We start from the raw sequence: 17,054 nt of genomic DNA on the forward strand, positions 1-17,054 counted from the left end.
AGAGTAAGGATGGGTCCTTGTCATGTCATGGGGACAAAGACTATTGTATAACAGAAAGACGCTTTAAAGCGTCTCATAACAAAAGCCTAAAGGGAGAGGTCTCACATTCAAGGGCATTGTTAGGGAGGCCTCAGAAATATGGGCCAGCAGAACACACTTATACAGCGTGTAAAGAGATGAATGATTATATGTCATAAAAGATCTAACAAATACAAATTTCGTATTGAAACCGCATTTTAATTGTAATCTAACCTACTTGTTTCAACAACATTTAAAGTCTCTCTCCACTCAACAATGTGTTTGGCTTACTCACAGGGATGTATGACCTTCACTGTGCAGAAGGACGTATGAGTAGGAGTTTTCCACAGTAGAAGACGGTTTTCATCTGCTAGCATGTTTAAGACGTGTGTGCAAGATGATTTTGTGACATCAGACATTTCAGTCAAGCAAGGGATGTCTTAGGTCTGGCAGTTAAACGTTTGAAATTAAAAACATTTGCATATTTATAGATTCTGGATAGTAGATGTACTTTTTAAAACTTTTAATCAAGTAATTAAACTTTTGCTTTTTTGGGGGGGGGGGGAGAAACCATATCAGACACAAACTATTATTCATTGCAAGTTTTTCGTCCATTTGTTTTGATTTAATAGATCAAAAGAAATCGTCTCGCTGCCTTGAAAACATCAGTCATTTCAAGATATTCCTTTGATCCCACGGGGTACTAGCTTTTTAAAATCACCAGTGTTGTGGTAGCCACAGTGCCCTGCTCCTAGCTCCAGGGGAAATGTACATACGTTGTTAATGTTTTATTCATCTGCACTGTGGATTTACAAAGACATCAGAACTCATAAAAGATTAATAGGCCTTATAAGTAGTTCATGTGTTGGGCAGAGCTCTAGCAAGATTAAATTTTGGCAGCTATAGATCCTGAAGGCATCAAAACAATTCCAACTTCAAATCTGATTTTTGCCATAATTTTGTCAACCTAACCTGATGAACCACATCTGAAAGAGTTTTCACTCCTAACTAATAGTTCCTCAGTTTTCTAGGCAGAAGCAGTTATTTGGTGCCATCCATGCCCGTCTTTAGAAGATGATGCTCCAAGAATTTAATATTATCACTATAAACATGCACATTTTGAACATACCTTAATTGTCCTGCATGTTTCTGTCCTGCTTCCCTTCTCCCCTCCCTTTTGTTGCAGTTACAGATTTAACAACTTTCCCTACAGAGCTGTTGCTATTTCATTCTATCGAAATTGCTCGGTTTACCCTCCAAACATTTGCTTTCCCCTAAATTTGTTCTGCTACTTACTGTCTGACTGCTTCAATTACACTTTGATTACACACTGACAGTGCGACATTACCAAAACCTCATATTTGGACATGGGTCAGTTCATATCCAGGTAATGATACACATTTTTTGCATATAGCATATTTTCATATAAATGTTTTATATAAGATGACCACTTTGACCACCCTTTAATTTAGAACCTTTAATTTAGTTCAATTGAAACTATAAACTATTAATTTTTGAAACATAAAAAGGTAAAATAGAAAACATTTTTGAGCCCATTGTGGGGACCGGTCTGCAGCATAATTTGAAAAGTACAGTTTCTGGTCTGTGTCTGACCTTTCATATTAAAACCACCAGGTAGCCCCTCTTTTAGGTACCAGCTCCTCATTTTGTCTTGGTCCTTCTCCTGTTTGGAATTATGCTGTTCGGTGTCATGTTCACTCTCCTCCAAGTGTGTCTGTGTTGCCTTCATGCAAGTGTCATGCCTGCATTCATGCTGTGCAGAGGAAGGAAAAGCATCGTCCAAATGACAAAAAATATTGCTGTAAAAACTATTATTTGCAACACAGCAAAATAAACGATGGAGCATAATATGAAACAATACAGGATTTCCTATCACCACACGATATGTATCATATATGGCACAGCCCAATTTGGTCGTGTCCTATGGAAAATCTATCCCATATTCTGACTGCTAAGACGTAGCTACTGCTTGGTGGAACTACACCTCTGAAAAGAATAGTTCATAAACTCCACAACATTTACAACGTGATGGGCATGACTACAGCATAATACATGCTTCTAATAAGGATGTAGTCCTGAAAAAAATCTGCTACAAGTTCCTGCTATACATGGTACACAAAGGCCAAGTGTGGCGTCGCCCTGCTCTGTCAGCCAATACATCTTAAACAGGAAGTTATTCTTTGTTGTTTCCCAAATAACCAGAGCCAAATTCCTTCCCAAAATGTCCTTGACGCAACAAGACAAACCGGTAAGGGCTGGCAGCAGAGTTTTAGGAAGCAGTGCTCGATAGTGGGTGGGTGAACCTCGGTGATCTCTCAATCATCATCCCACCAGGTCCTGTGGTTATTTTGAAATGTGGGATATTCATGGCCCAGGATGGGGCAATGGCTGCTCCCATCCTGCCTTTCAAAAGAAAGGAAGCAGGTTGGAAATGCATGCTGCCCACACGCTGTTTATTTACTGTGCAGAAACTTTTCTATGACATTGTCATCACAAAAACAATAACTCTGTGATTTATGAGTCCCAAGGGCTTGAAAATAACCTAAACCCATTATTGCATTGAGTTCTGAAGCCTTCTGGGTCACTAAGACACAGTTCCAATCAAATAAACGATAAACATGTAAATTACATTTACTGTACATTGTACATGGTAAAAATAATACAGAACATTTTGTGTTACGATCATTGGGATAAAGTCTTAACAAGACGAGTGGATTACACTCTACGCCTGAGGTATCTCAAGATAAGAGAGCTAAAAATACCTCTTCCTGAAAACAGGATGACTTTTTTTAACAACAGTTTCAGTGGTAGGTATTGGGATTTCCTCTAAAACTGCTATTAGTATTTCTTTCCTCTCTCTACAGAGTGAGAAAAGATCAAGTTAATCTCACAACAGAGGCCCTGCTGCTGGGACAGACATGGTGTTTGAGTCATTGAGACTGGATGTCTTGGAGACAGGGGCATCAACAGAGGTGCTTTCACATGAGGATGTGGCCAACCTGTAATCCTGCCCATGAAATAGCTATCAGACAGTGGAATAACTTGTAAAATGACAAAAAATGTCCTTCTGTATAAATAGTTTGAAAATGTGCCAATTAGAACTTATTAATATGTTTAAGTATAGTGCATTCCATACATTACTTTTTAACAAGTTATAAGAATTTAAAAACATTACTATATATCTAGCCTAGCTGCTGCACACCTACTTGAAATAAGACAGCACAGTGGAGTGCACAAAACTAGCAGCTGTTTTCTTTGCCATTTAAATAGAAAGAGAAACGTGCCCTTGTTTTGGAAAATTTGCATGTGTATTACATTACACCTGAAACTGTTCATACCAGAAATTTAATATCACGGCTCAACGAGCTCCATAGTCAATGAACTGTTTTTCCCCACTTTGTACACTCACCAAGGGGTCTTTTTGTAGCAATTTGACAATGTCTAGTAATTATCTGTTCAACACTAAGCAGGCATAACACTGGTACAGGAGCTATCCTGTTATTAAGCTTCGAGCTGGGCTGAAGTGTTGAGCTGAACTCTGTACAAAGATGAAAACACAAAGTCAACAGATTAGTGCAGTTTAAAAAAAAAAAAGTGCTACGGATAAGATAACTGTAAGAGCTATTAGCACCCATTATCAGTCCAGCCTTTGATGTCATGTTTCTGTGAATCACTGGGAGATATTAATTTTAATGCAGAAGGCACAAAATTCAAGCAATGCCAGCTGTTACTATGCTGCAGATCCATAAAAATATTGATCAGAAGCATGAATGATATACTGAGACTGTCTGAAAACAGTAAAGGATTGCTGTTGCACCACTGTGATCTCATCTCAACCCCAAAGGCTAATTTAGAAAAGACAAAAACAGAGGAGAGGCTGGGAACAATAACAAACATGATGCTCGACCAGTATGAAAAGCTCTGAGGAGGAGGTGGCTGCTCACAGCTGACGAGTGGAGACAAACAATCAGGCCTGTGGTAACAGGAAAAGGGTAAGCCCTATGCAGTGACACAGCACAGAAACCCAGGAGACAAGCAGGAACAAAACATCCTCACAACACTCTGCCTACTCAGGTGTCAAACACAGCCTTCAGCAAGAGACTGAAATATGGATCGAGTAAAATGATAGAGACACTGGTATTCTGCAATACTTCTGAAAGTGAAAAACTTGCACAGCACACTCCTTTATTTTGAACAGTAAAGTTCAACTGCATAGCAGTACAATGTACAGCAGTTATTTTTTTGCAATAAGGTTAAAACATGAAAGATTTTTCATCAGATGCAATCACTTGACTATTTTGTTAATTTAATTGCATGTGTTCCAATTCTGTATTAAAAATGCGTCATTTTATCTTCATATGGTAAGGAGGATGCAGGTGTTACTACTGTGGTGGCAGCTGCACATAACACAAAACTTTAAGATAAACGGTTCTACATTTTTCCGTTTTCATAATCTATAACCTTGAGCTTAACATGAGTCATTTAATTCAATGAATTGTCAACTTCAATATCATTGGTATAGAGAGTGTACCATCACCTATTATTTGCAAACCTAAATAAAAAAAATGTAAAAAATCTCGTGTCTGCCAAGTTACTGAGATAAAACTTGGTAATAAAAATATACAGCTTTCAATCAGCCCTCACCATTGTCCAATAAATACAATTTCTCTTTACCTGACAGGTCAGTCTAATTCATCTTTGTTCAACCAGTAGCTACGGCATCACTGTTGTTTCAGCTTTTAGGTTGTGTGCAACCTTGTGTAGGGCTCCAATATGCATTTTAACTTCAGTTAGGCCATTCTCACCACGCGCACTCCATCAGGTTTCTTTCCAAATTAAGCACGCACCAGCCTTGAGACTCTTGGTCTGAATGATATGGCCTGGGGGTCAGAGCCAGCAAATCAGTGGAGCGGCCATTTTCCACCCCATTAATAACATAATGAGGTGACCACCAAGTGCCTAATACTGTCACTTAGACCCTTAATGGTTAAGGCATCCTGCAAGGACAGGGTCCAAAGAGCAGTAGCTATGGTGCCCAGAAGACATGGTCACTTAGAAGCCTGCACAGGTTTTTAGCATCAAAGCAACTGTTTTATTAACTCTTGAGTCTGAACTCAGTGTCTGTCACCACCTTGAGTAAATGAAATGAGAGAATATCTTTACAGAATTTGTTTTCATCTAAACATTCTTTGTAAATATATATACATATATATACACACACACACATACACACACACACAACTCACAAAAAGTTAGGGATATTCGACTTTCAGGTGAAATATATGGAAAATGTAAAAAGTGAATGCTACAGTGATATTATATCATGAAAGTAGGGCATCTAAGTAGAAGCATGCAATGGTAATTTTATTCATCTTAAACAATTTATTGAAAGAAAATCTACCAACAGTGGTAGGTATACCACAACAAAAAAATTTCAGTGTCTCAATAAATTGGGATGTGGCCAAAGGACGTCCACTCCTCTCCTTTCTGTGACTCTTCCAGTCACTCTGTATCACTGTTACAACCTCCTGATGACACTCTGTGACCCTCTAAGCTCAGTGAACACCTCCGTCTGAGGACTTCCTGTTTGAAGCCTCGCAATGGCGAGGTGCTGCTGATCAATTGTTAGGTGTCGTCTTGGACTCATGATGTCAGAATGTGAACAGCATGATGAGGAGGACTGTTTAAATACCAATTCTAACTGAAGCAGGAAATGTATTGGTCGGTTCATGGATCAAACCTGTTGTGAATTCTTGTTAGAGAACAGCAACTTGTGCAAAAAGTACTGAAACACTGAACAGTTGGACATGTGCATTCAAAAGTTTAGAGAAGGTCACATTAAGTTCACCTGGAAAGGTTAGAATGCATTTTAGGTTCATCCTGAAATTTCACCTGAAAGCCGAATATCCCTAACTGTGTGTGTGTGTGTGTGTGTATATATATATATATATATATATATATATATATGTATACACTTAAATAAACAAACCTGCTTAGCCTGCAATAACTGATGTTATTCAAACAAAGGATATTTATCCTCTGTAGCTTGGTTGGGAAGCAGTGGCATTCATGTGCAGAGTGCCAAATATACGGCATTCCTGGAATTTAAGCTCATGTTGCATAGAAAAATGTTTCAGCATATTTTCTGGTGTTTCCACTGTTGGCCTTTTCTGCTCAGCTTCCTACTTTGGGGGTAACCCCGTCACATTTCCAGTAGCTGCCAGCAAAATAACACAAAGGAGCTTTATGTTGTTCTTGGGAAGCAGCAGCCTTGTGTCCTCACAAACTGTACATTTACAGCTAAACTTTGCCACAGCTCCACTTGCATTCTCCGTTACTTTCTCTGTTGCTCACTCTCTCTTCCACTCCTTCACTCCACCACTTGCCATGCACACCTTACACACTGCTCTATCAGCGCCCTAACCCTAAATCATTATTTTCAGACTATAATTGATAACATATAGTAAATAATATATTATAACTAGCACTGTTGTCACTAGGGATGTGCATTTCGAGGAATAGTACTACTTGATAGTCACTGTGAACTCAAACATTCTTCAAATATTATCAATGTTTTGAATGCCCAAATGTCGGCATGGATAAAAGGAATGGATATGCTCTGAGCCATACGATTGCGATGGATTGGATGATTTGATGCTGGTTCTTAAATGGAGCCGTTTCTCAGTTCTCATATGGTCACACGCTCACAACACCCTGGGAGGGTTGGGCAGTGATTGGGATGACCAGAAATATGATTTCTTTGTCTGTTTATTGACATTATTTTGATTAATTTCCACTGTTTGGCAAATGTTTGTCATGTTCTGACAAGAAAGACTAAATTAAAATCACAGTTTACCATCTGGTTTCTTCAACTTTCATGAAAAAAAACAGCCTTTCAACTTGAAAGAAATAATGACATTTGACATCTATTGTGATAATCATCACTATATTTCTATTTTTTTACCGGTCCCACACTGCACTCCACATGAGTACAGTCTGGTGTCGCATGTTTTTTTCTCCTCCCCTCTCTCTCCCCCGTTTTCCTCCACACTTCCCCCCCCACTGTCACTTCCGGTCGAGTGAACGCTGGCGCGACTTGCTGCCGCTGCTCACCGGTAACTTTTAACTGTGTGTAACTGTGTGTTGTACAGTGTCCTTGAGTGCCTTGAAAGGCGCCTATAAATAAAATGTATTATTATTATTATTATTATTCATTGTGATAGACAGCATAGCTACCATTAACCTGTTAATGCAGAAGTATTAATAAAGCTTTTGCCTTCACTTTAACTATCTTGTAAATACTCTGATTTTGGCTTCTCGCCCCAACATAATGTCATGCTCTTCTGATTAATTACTGAGAAGCAAATCAATCAATCTCCTGCTGAATCGATATCGACAAATCCACAAAAAATGCAAATGCTGCTATTTGGCATCATTCTGGGGTTGTACCAAATAATACAAGAGCAATGGCAACCTCCTTTATATCTCAGAACACTGTAATCTCACAGTGTTGCCAATTTGTGAATGAGATTAACACTTCACATGTCTGTTTGGACACAGAAACCAATAATAGGCTAAAAGGCAGGATATGGTGCTGGATGGACTGACTCTTACTAAGCAGTGAGTTTTGTAGGTTCTTCACACCAACAATTTTCCCAGTCCTCTGCTACAGATTGACAGATTTACTGACATGTTACTGAAAAGTGCTGTGTAATATTGGCAAAATATGCTATTTAATATGCTGTCTCTTGTTCTATTTTTTGTGTACAGAGTATGAGTGTGAGACTTTTCAGAGAACAAACAGTGGGAACATGGGGGACTCCAAAGCGTCAAAAACAGAGATATTATATCCAGTCATAACAAGGGTGGTTTGTTGATCATACTGAACCACTTTAGAGCTGGAGACTATGAGTCTAAACAGAAAAGCATACTGTAAATCTGGTGTGAAATGACTGGTAGAGTAAATTATTAGGCCAGTGTAAAGAAACAAAAACAGCTTTTCTTGATTTTCCCTGTGACACAGGCCAACCTCTTTCTGTATCGCCACCACTGTCAAGGTCAACGGTCTAATACTAAATTGTTGATGGTTTTGAATTCAGAAATTTATTTTTTTCAATCACAATAATGTCATAAATTTGTATTGCAGACATTAAACATCCCTGGGTATGGCTCGCATCATTCCTCTTCCACAGCATCACACATGTTGGGCTTTGATTCTGCACACCACTGTACAGGATATTGTGGTGACTCAGCAGGGGGTTGAATCCCAATGCCCACAAGCCAATAAAAACAATCACTCCTTTGAACTCCTCCTTGGTAGTCTTATATTGATCCCCATTTTAAGCACTCAGTAATCCCACATTCTCTTAGTGAGGGACTGAAAACTAACTAAACCACAAAGATCCTGGGTGGATTTGACCATAATTTTGTATGCTTGGAATGCATTGATTTTTAAAGTTTCAGATTAATCTAAAGATGACAATTCTTCACTTCATCAAGATTTTATGTTGTTATTTTATGGGGGACAACCTTGGAGGTTGGAACTTCATTGTGGTGCACACCACAGCATGATAAGGCACCTAATGTTGTACCCCACTATACTATTCCTGCCTGTTGACTTTACTTAGACTAGGTTAATTTAAACTATAATATAATACAAATTTTTATAGTTCTATAAATTCATTCATGTTCCAAGGCTAATTGGGGCTATAACTAACTATTGCATTTACTTTTGTTAATATCACCAGTAATTTTGTCACACTGGGACCATAGCTCTAGAGTCTGTCGGTATAGTGTACGGATATTCGTGGTCCTCAAAGGATGAAGCCTACTGACTAATGAGCTGGCAAGTTATGATAGCTAGACGCAGAAGAAAACCTCATTGGGCCCTAAGTGAGACAGTCCGCAACTGGAATTCAATGCAACCTCGTCCATTTGTGGGTAACTGTGCCATTGGTGCAACAGGTCCACAATAGTTTGCCAAACTCTCACTGAACATAGTTATTTCCAGCAATAGTTATTATTATCAGCATTCAGCATCTTTAATATCTTTAGAATTGTCTTTCTACAATGGCTGCTTATTACCCATCTTTTCAATACAAGTAATGGACAGTACTGTGTTAGGCTGTGCTGGCCACGCACTGTAGCTGTGCACAAGTTTACTGGTAAACAGTCCCCTTTCAAAATAAGCCTCTCTGTTACTGTTCATTGAGAAAGCTTCACCAGCTGGTCAGAGAATAACAGGGGACCTGACAATACGCAACATGAGTCATCAGCATAGTTAAAATACAACTATTTTAAAACATGTAGCAAAAATAACTAAATCAGAAAAAGGCCTTAAAGTGATTTTTTTCAGACTAAAAAGTATTACAGTACCACACGGATTAATGCTGAGTGCACATTTAAGTTAATTATTACAGATTAATGCTGCAGTGTTGTTAAACATTCATTTTTAGCCACTCTCACACAAGTGTCACAGCAAAAACAAAAACAACTTCAATGATATTTCCACCATTGCCTCTGTAGCATAATATTCATAGAGCCATTCATAACTGCACTGTACTTAAGACTGACTGAAGTACGACCACTGACCAAGCCAGTTGCTAGGAGCTGCAGGAAAAAAAATCTCATCTATCTTTGTTTCTCTTCTCTGAGAAACTGCCTTTACTCAAATACAGCTTGTTCTCTAGGTTTAATTTACATCCTGCTGTACTGACTTCCACCTGTTCCACCTTAATATTACGTGAACACCTACTCGAATGAAACGGAGCGTACTCTCCATTCAGCAACAGTGCAGCAGCAGCCACTGTTGCTTGGTCAGTGTCTGTTTCAAAACACAACAAGGAAAGATTAAACCATGGTGAAACTGACAGTGTTCAATCCAGCACACACACAACACAGCACCTCCCTGCTGTTCTCTAACAAACAGATAGCGGCGTCGTGCCTTCTCTTACCGTGTAAAGCCCAATCCTGCACAAGGCAAGGGACAGCTGCATGTGCTCCGACATTGTGCTCGGCAACAAGCGTAACCCCCGGCAACAAACAAGGCGAGCCTCTGGAGTAAGTGAATGGATGGAGGAGGATCAGGAGTAGCTCAGCACAACAGTGTCAGGTCAACAACATGAGTCCAGCCCTTCACCGTCTCACTGCCAGCGGCCAAGCCATTTGTTTTTAAATCTGAGCTTTACAGAGGGATTTTGTGAGGCTGCAGATATGAAGGATTGAAGGTTGTCTTGTGTTTACTCCCCCAATTTCATTCATAGAAAGATAAAAAACAACAATCTGCCACAAGAATCAGAAGACAGACACAAGCTTGAGATTACTTTGTGAGGATCTCTCTCTCTCTCTCCACAAAGATTAAGGGCTCAGTGACAACTAGGGATCCAGAATAAGACTGCAAATTGGATTAGTCACCATTACCCACCCACACACTGCACCCATACTGTACGCACAGCTTCATGAAGTAGGAAAACCACTGCTTTCAATGTATGGAGGAGGATGAAGGGATCGACCACTTGAGCTTACAGCGGTCATGGGGATTTCAATAACTGTTGTGGGATGTTTGTCGGAAGTCGGCCTGCTCAGGAAGAACTGTGAGTCACATTCTAACAGCTTGTTTTGGTCAGCTCAGCTGTCTAGTAATAGTTGCTGGTGCCACCTGCTTTCATACTGCAGTTATAATACGGAGTATCTGACTGCAATGCAACTAGGCTAAGTGGCAACTTAGTTTTTGAAGAATGCCAACTGCATACAACATAGAATTAAATCTTCACTGTGCCTGTAAGCAAACAAATGTATGTTTGGATTCCACTGCTATTGAAGTAATTTAAACTTTGAAAATAAAGAGCTCTGTCACTGTCTTCGGCGTTGTAAAACACGCTCTAATCAGATTGTTACAATTCCAAATTCAAAGGCTGAGAGAAAACATCACAATTTGGTATGTTATATCAAATTTGGTTTTACAGGTAGGTAAACAGATTAAATTAAGATGAAGATATTTGCCACACAATTCAGTGTATCGTCTGCAGACTTTAAACATTTATTTTAGATTATTAAAAAAAAATCCTGTCCTCCCAGTCATCAATCTCAAAACAAAATATGTTCTGGTTTGTCATCTGGTTTAAAAAAAAAACACCTTTTATCACAGTACATGTCATACACAGTACAGCACATAGCTTATTTTGTAAGGCATTCCTTATGTGACAAGGCAGCATATAACAAGCTGGTTCTACAGTAGTTTATTCAGTCTGACTGTAGGTCAGCAAGATATGCTTTCCTATAAAAGCCTTGAGTCACTGATAAGACTCGGCTTATCAAAATGCATTTGCTTATGACTTTTATGGGCCCATCCCACAACTCTTCAAATAAAATAAGAAAAGAATAATAAACCACTGACAAAAAAAATCCCTCCACCTGTCAATATACTGTTTGTTTTTCTAGTGAGGAAAAGCAATAAGAGAGGTTAAGGCCTGAGAGAGAAAAAATGAAACGCAATAAGAAAATATGAAAACAGTTCACAAATGCCTCATTAGAGCAATGGTCCATCAACTAATGTGGATGCCAATATAAAAAGACTTTAAAGTGCATGTGCTTGATCATGATCATAGCATTATGGAACCCCATAAATATTCCCTTATCTCCAACAGCAATGCTGACTCACTAGCACTCTCCACAGACACGAGGAAATCACTGCAGTGAGCTAGCAGGTAGGCACAAAAACCTGGCTGACATGCTGCTTGCAGGTTAAAATCAGGAACGGGGGTTCAGAAACGCTGTTGTGCTCTGAAAGGTGTTTCACATTACAGTTGGATAAGATAAGATCAACTTTATTGATCCCGAAGGAAATTATTTTGCCAGAGTACAATACAAAAGTTGAAACAACAATACAAAAGTTGAATACAAAGTACAAAGTGTAAAGTGTCTCTAAGTGTGTAAAGTGTCTCAAGTGAAAAAGCAGAGAAATAGTGCCTAATAAATTAAATTAAATAAGTACAAAATGTAAACAAGAAGCGGATAAATAAAATGAAATTGAGGGTATACAGTAAACCTTTGACAACTATTGCACATGATGGCACATGATTGATTGAGTCCATGAAGTATCCCTCCTGCAGGATGATATGCAGTTTAAATAAAAGGGCAGGTTTAAGGAGCTGTGGCCAACTTGACCAAACTTTAGGTAAACATCACTGCACAGCCATTCAAACTGAGACTTTAGTAAGCCAGCTCTCAGCAATGTATTAAGTCAATGATTAGCCTTATATCCATCCACATATAAAAAGCACAAACATTGTTGAAATACTTTGAGTGCCATTGGTGCTTATCTGCAACAATCGGCCATTTTTATTTGCCACTGAAAGGAGCTTGTTGGAGACCTCAGCCAGCACCAGCGAGGTGTGGAACACGGTCAGATAGGGGTCAAAACTGACAGGAAAAGTAACACCAGCCTTGCATCCCATAGGCTAGCAAGCTGCACTCATATGCTGCCAAGAACGTCCCATCAGCTCTCTTTCCTCTGAGTTCAATAATGATGCGTCAATCTGCTACAGCCTGCTGTGTGCCCTTGTACAGGAGATCTGCTCTGAAACACAGTTGGTCAGCCAAAAACACATGCAGGCTTCTACTAAGTACAATGTATTTTCATGAGGTGTGATCTTAGTGCTGACTGGACAAACAACGGGGCATCCCGGTTACCAAATGGTTAAGGCGCATACCACATAACCACAGCATCTCCAGTTCGGCTGCTGCCCTCTATGCCCCACCCTTTCTCTTTGTTTCCTGTCTGCCACTGCACTGTCTGATTTCAAATAAAGGCAATAATGCCAGAAAATTATCTTCAAAAAAGTCATTTGTTTCCAAAATGCTGCATACTTAGTCCTTAGAACGGTTTTCTCCAGTAAGCCAGTGGCACCAAGTACTAAACAGCATTCAGCATAATGAGAGCAAACATCAGAGGAAATCTCACATTTCAAATTATGGTTCTTCAATGATATTCATCATCTTTAGCTTGTTTACTTATTTTGGGGATGTGTCTTCATCACAAACTGCAGATTAAAGCTTTGGGGTCTGTCTGGTTGTTACTTATGAATTGTACTCAATTTTAAAAAATGATGTCATAGTGTAATTGTTATGTTTTCACTGCTGGACAGTGTAAGAAGTACAGATGTCTCAAGGATAACTGAACATGTTCACACATTAACAGCACATGTTAATCTAGCCAAAAATGAGCTTGATGGAAATAAAGAATCTTTTTTTTTTTATCTAAAATGCTGATAAGATTAATGGTAGATAATAAGGATGGGAAATTAACTTTTTAAAATGTGCAAATCTAACCACCACTAACAGATAAATGTTCTGAAATCTATCAGCCACGTTCATATTTTACCAGCATTTGGCTGGTGGCTGATACTAATTTCCCACCCTGCTAACACTATGTTTCTGGTATTTTATGTGATGGATAAACAACGGCTGTTTAATAATAAGCATCATCCCGGGTCGGTTTTTATTCAACTTAACAATAAAAGTATACAAATCCAACCATGACACTTTCAACATCCAACACACAAACCAGGTCACACTTAAGAAGGTTTCATGGTGGTCCAATCTACATCCAACAACTACAAAAAAAAAATGAACAAGGGACAAAGCAAACAGGTGACAGGCAGCTTGGGTAATAATTCAAAACTAAGTGAAAACAGGTGTTGAGCCTGACAAAACTATTAATAGAAATGACAGCTGGATAACTGCTGTCTCAGTTGATGCTTGTAGTTAACCTGGTGCTTAAAAGGTTTTATCTTTTCAGAAATACTGTTCACCAGCTCCACAAGAATTGAATACTTAGCCAGCAACTAAAGTGCTCAGAAAGTCTGCTTCTTGCAAAGACAACTGCAATTGAAATTCAGTTGTGAGGTGTAGTCCTGACATAATGTAGCTAAGTTACACATCATCTAGTACAGAAAAAGCTTTAGCCATTCGCCTGCGTTTCCCATCAGTAGTCCCACTTAAACCAAATGTTATTCATTCACTTGCATGTGTTCACAACAGACGAAGGAAAACCAAATGGGTGAGCTTTTGAAATCATTCCAATTTGAATGCAGATACCAAAACACAGATCCACCACATCATGGGAATATATGACAAGCATTTAACAGGAAAAGTGCAACACAAAGTCAAGCCAAAAAAAAGCACTCAATGCAACAGTAGAATCAATATGAGGAGACATGAGTAGATAAATAATCAGTCTTTCCTGTAAAAAAGAGAAAATTTTTACCCTTTTGCTCCCTTTCATTCTTGCTGAGCATGCGCCAGATGACGAGAAGTGTGGACGAGCCTATTAGCAGAGGAAGCTCTATTCATTCTACTCCGTTTGTCACACCCATCATTACCATATCATTAGAGGTCAATGCCTGGCGGTTGTCATCACCGAATCTTTGGCATAGTTTAAATTCCACCAAAACCATACTGGCTGTTAGACGCTGGAACATTTTTTTTGTGTCTTTACACATATGGCCACCTTTAGGGCAGTGCTACAAAAATGACCTGAATGTCATCCCACCTCGGGGTTTAACTCACTCATGTGAAGAGACAAAATAGCTGGTCAACAAAGGCAAATGTGGTGTGAGAAATAGACTACAGGCTGGAAATTTGCCTGCAGCCATTAATGAGGACAAATTATGCAGCAAGTACGACTGTGTAGGCATAACAGTTTTGTTAAGTAATAATAGACGATGAAAAAAAAAAAAAAAGAGTCTCTTTTTACAACAGTAGTGTCTGCTACAGTAAAACCTCGGGAGAATAATGCTGCGTGTTCTTGTGCAGCCATAGTTTGGTTTTCTCACATACCAAGTGCCCTCTCTTCAGTGTCACTCACAACACGTTCACTGTGTCCCGTCTGGTGAAGTCTGCAGCGAGTTGGGGTCCAAGAGTTGGCCACTCGGGGCACTTGTAATTTGGTAAGGTTGTGTCATGGCAACAGCTAGCGCCAAATTCCTCTGTTGGTGCTGTCGTTTTGTGTGGTTTTTTTTAACACTACGCTGACCGTGCAGGAGCACAGTCCGTCAACATGCTACAGCTCTCAGTTGAAAAAGAATCCACCACAGACTTAAGTCATAATTCAAACCATAGTTATTACCTAGCAGTGTGCAATAATTATGTGCTTAAATTTCCGTTCCTCCTAAATACCCTATTAGGCCTAACTTGCTCTAAAACTTCTGATTTCAACTAAAGGCATGCACAGGAGATAAGATTAGCATCTTTTAGCAAAGGTTTAGCAACAAGTTCTTATTGATGTTTAGGAAAGAGAGTGAGACATAGTTTTACCCTGGATTTTGTGCCAGGTCTCTAGTGTTTCACAGCAGGAAGGGAGGCCCTGCGCCTATTGAGTGCCTGACCTCAGAGGACAGCCAAGCACACTGCACCAACAGTCCACAGAGTTACAGCTGTGCTTTCCACAGAAAATCTTAAATCCTCTAGCAAGCAAACTGGAATTTGTTCCTCTCTGTGTGCACGCAAAGATTTAACAATTTAACATGGACAAAACTGACCAAAGCATATAGAAAATGTGAGCAGCTGTAGTTTATTGCAGTTTGCAAAGAGGAAAAAAAGAGCAGAGAGCGAAATAGCTTTCTATCATTTCATGTCACGAGTGTGCTCCCCCTTTGACTACATCGCCTCATGTGTACTTTTGGTACCAGCAACTTTCTATTAACCAAGTTTCTAAGTAACTGAGATTACAGAATAACTCAAGTACACTATGAATGCTCCACTTTGTTCCTCTTTTGTTTCCCACAAGATTTGCAACTCCAAGGCCAGAAGCCACAGGCAAGCTGAACATTAATCAGTTTGCATTAACTATAGCACAACTATTCTGGTGCCAGTTGTCGGATGGGACCTTGTAATCGTGAATGAAGAAACGCCTCGACGAAGCAGAAGTTCAAAGTTCCTTTTAGGTCCCACATCTTGGGAGGCCCATTATAAACAAGCTGATAACACTGGGTGGGCAAGTTCCTCTGCATTTCACACGGCCACTCTGTCCCCCTTGTGAGATGACAGCACAATGTCCGCGTACTCTGTTTTCCTCTGACTGTATAAACTCCCAGGGAAAGCCTTCAGTTACAGCTTCCTCTCTATTGTTGCACTTTTTCAGCAGCACCCATCCCATCGCTACAATGTGGGCAAAGGCCCAAAGGCCCAAAGACTATAATCTCTCAGGCTAAAAGCTGGCACAGTTGGCCGGACAGTAATAAGTCTTTTAGCCACAGGTATAACAGATATGCAGGGGAATAACATCTTATAGTTGTAGTGTCTCACGTCCAGTGGGTCCAAGCAGCCTAATCCAACACACAGTGCAGCTTTATCCTCAGCTCCACCAGTGAGTTTTGTGAAAGTTATACAACAATAAGCTTAATGTCACATTACAAAGCCAACAGTAATTTAAGAGTGTAGCTAGTTATCGTGTTTCACGTGTAAACAGATCGGAGTCTGGGTCAACCAGTTAGACCTTGTCCACACAACGCTGATAGGCAGGAGCCACAGCTGCCACATTAGTAAAAAGCCATCATGGACTACACCTACTGTGAATTAATGACGGCCACACACCTGGGGGACATCACAGTCTGATTAGCAGCCCAACTGGCAGGGTACCAAACGTTAGGACCAGTCTTTGATGGGAGTACACCAATACCACAGGATTTCGACCCATTTACTCACCAGATAATCCATGTACTATCGCCGACCAGTCAACGCAGCACGAACTGGCTTTGTGGTAATTCCGTTTTTGCTTGAATGAGTCCAAAATGTAATGGATTTGACCACACGTCGCTTTGTATTCCCCGCCTTTCGACAGCCACAGCAAAATAAAAACCAGCCTTTGGAGGGTTTTAAAGCAGGGTTTTTCCGCCGTCCTCTCTACTGATAAGACCGGTTTCACCAAAGAAACGGCCGAGTTTGTTTGTAACGACGAAGGTCGCTGTGTTTGTGGGCTTTCTCCCGGATAAACTGCCCCTCGACCACCGGCTGAC

At 39.8% G+C, this 17,054-nt stretch overlaps 1 protein-coding gene across 2 annotated transcripts in view; it reads right to left on the minus strand.

Annotated features, from left to right (window-relative positions):
• Positions 1-17,054, minus strand: part of arl15a (ADP-ribosylation factor-like 15a) — a 99,440-nt gene extending 82,386 nt beyond the window's left edge. Inside the window, exon 1 of one of the 2 annotated variants that reach the window (XM_070833631.1) lies at positions 16,744-17,054. In XM_070833631.1, coding sequence (XP_070689732.1) covers positions 16,744-16,755 — 12 coding nt within the window. In that variant the 5' untranslated portion in view covers positions 16,756-17,054. Of the gene's footprint in view, positions 1-9,992; positions 10,059-16,743 lie in introns of those variants that run through there. The other variant, XM_070833630.1, reaches the window with a different exon arrangement.

Source organism: Pempheris klunzingeri, chromosome 7 (genome assembly GCF_042242105.1).
Source record: "Pempheris klunzingeri isolate RE-2024b chromosome 7, fPemKlu1.hap1, whole genome shotgun sequence".
Lineage (NCBI taxonomy): Eukaryota > Metazoa > Chordata > Actinopteri > Acropomatiformes > Pempheridae > Pempheris > Pempheris klunzingeri.